At 31.0% G+C, this 8,445-nt stretch overlaps 1 protein-coding gene across 1 annotated transcript; it reads right to left on the bottom strand.

The window, feature by feature from the left end:
- Positions 1 to 711: 711 nt before the first annotated feature.
- On the bottom strand, positions 712 to 6,773 carry LOC145581531 (very-long-chain aldehyde decarbonylase CER1-like). Its single transcript, XM_081638535.1, has 10 exons — positions 6,714 to 6,773; positions 4,868 to 5,088; positions 4,347 to 4,579; positions 3,917 to 4,136; positions 2,893 to 3,268; positions 2,450 to 2,557; positions 2,144 to 2,344; positions 1,903 to 2,004; positions 982 to 1,155; positions 712 to 876 (listed from the first exon to the last, which is right to left on the bottom strand). The coding sequence occupies exons 1-10, from the start codon at positions 6,771 to 6,773 to the stop codon at positions 712 to 714; spliced, it is 1,860 nt and encodes a 619-aa protein (XP_081494661.1).
- Positions 6,774 to 8,445: the final 1,672 nt, after the last annotated feature.

Raw genomic sequence — 8,445 nt, 5'->3', positions numbered from 1 at the left:
TTGAGACTGGTTTCAGCTTAGCGGGGTGCGTTTGTTTTGGGGATGAAAACAGGTGGTTTTCGAGGTATTTTGTGGGTCAACGTCGGAAAACTAGATCAGTGGTGAAAATCCGGTCAAAGGTAGTCTTATATAATATACTGTATATTAGTATATATTCTTAACAAGAGGTGAAAATTCTATAGTGGTCGTTTGAAATATGACAATAATAATATTTTAATGATTATATAGTTCAAAATTAACGTATTTTTATCCAAGTAATTAATTATACTACTCTATTTTTGCTATAAAATATTATTATCATCATTTTTTTTAATTTATCAAATTTTTAGTTTTATTTATGTAATTTTTACTCTTATTTTATAGTTTCTCGAAAAATATTTATTTGGTGTTGGATTAAAATTTTCAAAAATTATATTTGCATTATAGAAATTAGAATACTAATTGTGTCCAATTTATAATGTGAAATCGCTCATATTGTTTATCATTAAATAATAAGATAGTCATATTTCAAACGACCGCTGTAGAGGACTGCTCTCTTAAATTAGCAACAATTATATATATATATATATATATATATATATATATATAATACTTTCATGAGTTATTACGACTCCATCTCCATAATTTGAAGTTTGCACAATACATAGCAAATATTCATGGACTAATTAGTCACGATATACGTCAATACATTAAACTCTTGAGCTAATATGGCTAAGCAAATGTCTTGGATGGAAGAAATCCATGTTGAAGGGAAGCTTCCCATATCTTTTCAACGTCGAAAATCTCATCACCGCATTCATTCACATTCCATCCTTCTAAAGCATGTACAATTCCTGCCACACGCCTCGCGCTAATCACACTTCTTGGCAGCCAGTTCTGCGCATATATGTACGCGTACACCCAAAACACAAGCAGTTAAGAGCTTCAATTGAGGAAATAATACTCAATTAAGGTGATTAAATAATAATGGATTGTACAAACCTCACAAGAATGCAAGTTTCCGAATGATTTAGGAGCCACCAATGATGGTGTGTTGAGATAGAAGCAATCATTTCTTGTTTTCTTGGGAGGGAACTGAGATATTGGAACAAATATAGTTCCTTTAGATGCCATAGACTGTTCTTCTTTCGTTAAATCTTCTCCGACTAACCATACCTGCATCAAAGAGAAAAAAAATATCATCTCAGAGGCTATTAGAATACAAAAATTTTACGTACTGGTCACAAGAATTTAGTATCCACGCGTATAATTTTTTAATCAACCCGTTTTGTGTGTGAATGGTCACACCGTGTGACCATTTATAACACTATAACACTCATCGAGTAACTTCTATAAGACTGACCAAGTAACTCTGTAACACTGACCGAGTAACTAGTATAACACTATAACGCTGATGAGTAACCCCTTTAACATTGACCAAGTAACCCCTATTACACTAAAATATATTGGATGGCCACACCGTGTGGCCAGCCGCATATAAGACTTTGTGTTCTTTAATTTGGTCGGACCATACTATATGCTCCACTACATAAATATTTATTGGTTCGTAGCCATTATATATACTTCCTCTGTTCTATAAATATAGCAACAACGGTATAATTATGCATCCCAAAACACATTTTATATGTTAAATATCTATAATTAAAGAGTAAAATTATAAAAAATTGATATTGTAAAAGTATTTTACTAGAAAAATCTAACAAGACTCCATATGACTATATTTTACTTTACGTATAAATCATGATCATAATATGTGGTCAAACAAGCGTGATGAATAGTGTAAAAGTTCAGTTATAATATTACTAGAACGGAGGAAGCATGTGTTCGGAGACATATTTGGAGTCTGCATGCATGCTACCTTCTGATTATACAAATTAGAAGATTGAAAGAGCAAAAGCATACCTTTTGATTAAAGCCGTTTGTTATATGAGCCAAATTGGAGCCATCTTCTGTTGTCAAAGACTTTTTAAGCTTCTCATATTCAATTTTTCTAATGGTAGTAACCTAAATATGATATAAAATATAGGTTAGTTTCATATACTTAATTGTACACATATATTTGAAATTCATCACATCAATAATGTGGATATTAATGGAGTTTTACTACAACAGTACATGGCCATAAAAGGCACAAATTTACTACCTGGATGCCCTTGTGACATAGCGCCGAAACAATGGAATAAGCAACCTTCGACAGCCTACCCCTAAACATAACCTGGGAAGTTCCCACGGGAATGCTATTAAGCACCACCGCGACTACTAAGCTACTACCATCAACCACTTTTACTTTGAGGTTAGGGTGCTTTTCCAAGTAAATTTCGCCGTTTCTATTGAACTCTTTCCCCTGAGAAGTTAGTGTTCAGAAGATAAAACTTGGCTATATATATTTCATTGGTTTAATAACATAACATAAAATCAAAGAATAATAATCATAACTTAATTAACTTGCCTGATTTAAAAGTCCTAGGCTTACTACTTTGATTCCTTTATCCTCTGCCTCTAGTATGGCTTCTTCAATCAACTTGTTTATAGCATCTCGCTTCGTTTGTAAAAGATACTACACCAAATATCCAATAATAAAAGTTAAAGCTATCAAAAATAATACAACCTTTGACCCATTCATTTTTAATAATATAACCTTTGGATTATTTTGTAATAATACAACCTTTAGGAAGTGTTCATTTTAAATGAGACAAAATCAAATTTTCGCTGGTTTTTATGTTTAGGAAAGGTTGTTTTATTTCATAATACCCCCTAAAGGTTGCATAATACCCTCTAAAGGTTGTACTATTACAAAATAACATTTTATGTCACTCATAAAATATGTTAGTTCCATTTTATGTCACTCATATAGAAATAATGTCAAATGGCTAAGTGAAAATAATTACTCACTTCTTTCTTAAAGCATGGCACAATCCATAATTTTGCCTTAAGCTTCTTAAATGTGTTTCTTTCGATGATGAATGTCCTACCGTAGGCCCAAGCTATAAGCGCGGACCAGCATGTGAGAGGCCAGATTAGCCACATGTACCATTTGTAGTTCAAAGGGTTCGAGGCAAGGGAGGCAAACCCAAGCCGGAGATGGTAGACAGACTGCAGAGTTGTCAGATGCGTAAGGTGAACCACATCCGGAACATCTTCCGGCTTCTTCAGAGAAATTTCATAAACTATATCTGTTGATTCATCCATTGTTCCATAGATGTAATCATAGAATGGCATGAAAAGAGAGTAATTTGTCCTGAAACGGGTGTGATGCAAAGAGTGATACCTGTAAAACCAGAAAATAGAGCCTTATTACTTTTATGTATTTTAAAATGGAAAAATTTGTCAAAAAGGTCCTTTAAAGTAGGTCTCTTTATGGTAAAGGTCTTTTTATATATATAAAAAAATGGTATTAAAGATCCTTTTATCACACTTAGGTTGTGGAGAGGGTCCTTTGACCGAATTCCGACCATTGACTTTTTTTCCGGCTAAAAAAAGTCATGTGTCTTGTATATGACCAGTTAAAATATAATCCTTTTTCCCCTGTCCCCATTTTCCCTCCTCATCTGGTTTGATTTGTCTTCAATTTTAATGTGAGAGACTAGAATCGGAGTTTGATGATTTTTTTTCACAAAATAGGGTTCGCGTTGAGGTTGACGATGAAGACATTAGGGTTTAATAAAGGGAAAGGTAAAAAAGGGGGAAAATGGGTTTTTATGCAAGGCATGTGAATTTGTTTGGTCGGAAAAAGGTCAACTGCCAGAATCCGATCAAAGAACCTTCGTCACAATCTAAGTGCGATAAAAGGACCTTTTGTGCCACCTTTTTTTATAAAAGGACCTTTACAACAAAATGACCTATATAAAAGGACCTTTCTGACAAATTTCCTTTTAAAATAGATCGAGAATTGTATTGTACATGTTAAGTTACTTACGAGGGAGTGTACATGAGATATTTGAGTGGAGGAATCATATCAAACACCCATTTCGGAATGACCTCAAAGTTGCAATGACCCATGCTGTTCATCAAGTCGATGTAAGTGAGATACAACGCCACAGTAGCTATAGAGATAGTTCCCATGAATGTGGTTACCAGCAATGGTAATCCAAGGATAACATAATATGCTATGTGTTCAGCAAATGGATGAATCACAGCTGCAAACAAAAAAATATTGTCCTAGATTAAACATATATAATATGATGAGTAACATATAATAAGGTCTAGTTGAATTGGTTACTCCACCTATTTCCAATTGATATAACAGTACGTACAACTCAACATTAATTAATCTTATTTTGATTCATATATGTATATTCCAAGATGTTTGATCGTTATATACAATGATTTTGTGCGTGTCGACTTACCAGTATGGGGTTGAGATACAATAGAAGAATGGTGATGAGAGTGGTAGCGAGAGTAAAGGAAGTGATGGTGTAGAGCGCGATGTAACCAATAGTAGAGGAACTCAACAGGACCAATATGAAGTATGAAAACTAGAAGGAGACCATCCATTCTCCATAAAGGCATGTTCTTTGCATCCTCAAGCACCCAATATGAAATATAGAATAAGATCCCATTAAGCAGAATCTGGTCATCCCTGATTGTTTAATTTACCACATACATAACATAAACGTGTCACATTTATACAAAGAAAAACGGGGAAAAAAAAAAAATTATATAAACATGTAACTGTCGTATATAGACAAGTTAAGAGAAAAGTGTTTGTTTAATCACTTTTTAAAGCCATGGGATTACTCTATGATTAGTTGGATTCATCTAATAATAATTTACTATCTAGATCGAACATTATGGAGCAACCAAATAACAACATTATTGATACTATTGCCAAGAAAAAACAAACAATATGGATGATAAATTACGTTACCATTTGCTTTCCCTGTCAACTTGCTCAAAGTCGATACTCCTATCGACAATAAGGCTGTTGCCTTTTGCTGTTCGATATCGAGACAGACTTATCCATAGCTGCTGGTGAAGCATCCTCCATAGCATAGAAAAGAACACAAAGAGATAAAATGGTTTTCTCTCATCCGATCTCGCTAAGTACAAGTATATGCTATGAATAATCCCTGGTGCCACTAAAACATACTTCAACCCATACAATTAAATCAACTAGTTAGAGATTATTTTATATTTGTAACGATGAAATTTTGTTGATTAGACTTTTTTGAACGAAGATGTAACATCCAGGAGTAGACGCCTTAAAAAAAGTCATACTCCTGGTATTAGAATACAGTATTAAAGTAAGTCAATATTCTCCACTGTATGCCAAAATAAGGAAAACTCTTGGTGCATAGGCCCTATATATTTTGCAACATATAGGATGACACAATTATAAATATTAACAAAAGTATAAAATATCGCTAAATAGGTAAATAGTATCATTGAATGATGACATGGTGTAATGGTATAAATATTTTTCTAATGGTACAAATAATCGATAAATATGTAAATGTTGTATCAAATGTTATACCATTGTGAGATACCCGTATAATACTAATAATTGATAAATAATTGATAATCTGTAATATAATCTGTAAGGTACTATATACATGTACAATAGTACAAAAAAAAAAAAAAAACCATTATAAGCCTAAAAATTACTATTATAGATGTCGAAATACGTACTATTATGCCCTCCAATGTGTTTCCAAAACACAAAAGGGCTTATGCGTCCACATGCACTACTCCCAAAATATGTCAATATATTCTCCGCTGTATTAAAAGACAGTGGATCTTTAAGGATTATGCCAAAATAAGTCATACTCATGGTTTTAGAATATATTAGAAAAAGTCATCTCAGTAACTAAAAACTAAATATACTTTAGAAAAAAGTCATATTTATTCTTTTAAAAAAGCATGGCATACCTTAGAAATTCAACAATCTTAATGACAAAATTTAGAAAACCCTTTCAAATTTTATATTCTCTACGGGTGAATGAAATATATGCGAAATAAAATAGAGTTTGGGATAAACTTATTCATCCTATATATATATAGGGAAATAAAAATTCTCATTTTCAAAAGTAAAATGTCAAGTTTTTTGTGTTGACAGAGGTTGTAGATGGGAAAAAGCGTGTTGGTTTATTTATTAAGTCTTTACATATAAGAAGAAGAAATAAATTGCTTTCAAATACTACATCATATTTAACGGTTTATTTGATAGTACTAAAAATATATGATTAAAACTATAATACTCCGTATAAGAAAATTCAATGTTACATACTTCGTACGAAGTATTAAATAATTTTGTTTTAAATCTTTGTGAAATGATTATATATAAGTATTAAAATTTGTAAACCTTGCATCGCATGAGTGCTATACTAGTATTATTAAGATTGTGAGATACAGTCCGACCAAATAGTCAAATACTATTTGGTTGCCACGTGTTCTTATTAGGTCATGCAAAATACTTCAATGTTGTAGAATTGCACAATATATAATGAATACCTAATACAAAGTGTTATATATATATATATATATATATATATATATATATATATATATATATATATATATATATATATATATATATATATATATATATATCATGAAGTTAAAAATTATAAAAAATGAAACAAATATGAAGCAATAAATAGCAATGACTATATACATATATATATCATGAAGTTAAAAATTATAAAAAATGAAACAAATATGAAGCAATAAATAGCAATGACAAAGATACACTTGTAGTAAAATAGAGAGTACACCTTGAAGTTACCAAGAGGTTCCCACGGCCAGTGAGAAAAGATACCAGGAGTAGACGCCATACACTTTTATTTCTCTCTTACAACTAAAAACTTACAATTAAGTAATTAGCACTCTCTCTTAAATTAATTAAAGCTACAACTTTATTACTATTATTATTATTCAAAGCCTATATATAAGCTACGTACAAATTTATTATCATTCTCTCTTAAACTTAATTATAGGAAGAGCCTGTAAGTAAGTGGCCCCTACCCCTATCCCCGAGCGATTTGCTTGAGGCAACTAGCCAAGCTCTTCGTGGCGACATTCACACCAGATCAATATATATCAATATATCTTCAGAAAGAAAAAAAAAAAATTAAAAAAAAATCAAAAAAAAATCAATATATTATCTATTTCAAATCTTAAAAAAGAAGAAAAAAAATATGCTTCCTTTGGTTTTTGTTTGTTACACCATGAGTGATTTCATGCTTGTCAATGCATTACTTTGGTTATTAATATCTTTAGTTATACTTTTGTAAAAATTATAAAAAAAATTAATATTTAACAAGTAGATATTAAGGCGAATCTAACTATATTCCACAAGACCTTACAGTTAAATCACAAAAGATTGTCAAAGAAGATTATGTAATTAAATAGTGTCAAAGTCTTTATGGTGCAATAAAAGAAAAACTGAGGAAGTATATCAAATGTACAATATCTTATATAGACCCGATTCACACTAATTTATTATGGACCAATAATATTAGAGACATTATGGTTGTTTTATTACAAAAAAAAAAAAATGGTCACTATATTAAAATAAAAGTTATTATATTGAAATAAAAGTCATTGTGCCATTAAAAGCTAGAGGAGGTTATTTTATTTTATATATGAATAATAAAGGTTATACTGTTAAAATTAGGGTCACTATGTTCAACTAACATTGTACTTTAGGTTCATAATAATAAAGATCACACAAGTTTTAATAAAGGTTGCTACGTTAAAAATAAGGTTACTTTGTTAAAAGTAGGATCACTATGTTCTATATAAAGTCAGTTGCGTGCGTATAAGTCTCGAGTTCACAATAATATTTTTGTGAATTAGGTCCACAGAAGTTTATTCCTATCAAATGAGCAAAAAGATCCTTGCCTTGATGGATAAAGGGGTTACCTGCAATGAAAAAAATGAGGTTATTCTTTTAGTAAATAAGGTGGGATTTTTCTTTTAATAGTATAAAAAAAAAAAAGGAAAGAGGTTGCTCAAATGTTCGAACAAATGGGTCACATTTTTTTTAATTAATTGATATTACCCGTGTACTCCGTAATAAATTGGGGGATATTCTTATAGGCAAATAAAATGGTAACTAATATGAATAATTGAACTTATTCATAATAACAAATACTTTCTCCGTTTCTTTTTAGTTGACACATTTTTTTTAAGTCACGTTTGCCAATGGACAAATTCAACGGTATATATCTTTAATTACCGATAAGCAAAAATTATAAAAAGTTGATATTATGAAAATATATACTCTGACGAATCTAATAAGACCCCACATGCCTATATTTTTCATTACGTATAAATCACAAAACACGGTCAAAGGGAAGTGTGTGAATAGTGCTAAAGTCAAAACGTGTCAAGTAAAAAAAAAAAAACGGAGGTAGTGATAATTACTCTTATAACCAAATGTGGTCACACTATGTGACTTGCCACATATGAAGTATAAGATTTAGGCTATGTTTTGTTCGTTTC

Source organism: Chenopodium album, chromosome 15, assembly GCF_948465745.1.
Source record: "Chenopodium album chromosome 15, dcCheAlbu1.1, whole genome shotgun sequence".
NCBI lineage: Eukaryota > Viridiplantae > Streptophyta > Magnoliopsida > Caryophyllales > Amaranthaceae > Chenopodium > Chenopodium album.
This window is presented reverse-complemented; position numbering and strand designations above follow the sequence as displayed.

Coding starts and splice junctions, on each gene's coding strand:
- LOC145581531 (XM_081638535.1), bottom strand. CDS start 6,773: ATGGCGTCTACTCCTGGTATCTTTTCTCACTGGCCGTGGGAACCTCTT. Junction 3,269..3,916: donor TATCTCATGTACACTCCCTC/GTAAGTAACTTA, acceptor CTGGTTTTACAG/GTATCACTCTTTGCATCACA. Junction 2,345..2,449: donor GCCTAGGACTTTTAAATCAG/GCAAGTTAATTA, acceptor CTAACTTCTCAG/GGGAAAGAGTTCAATAGAAA.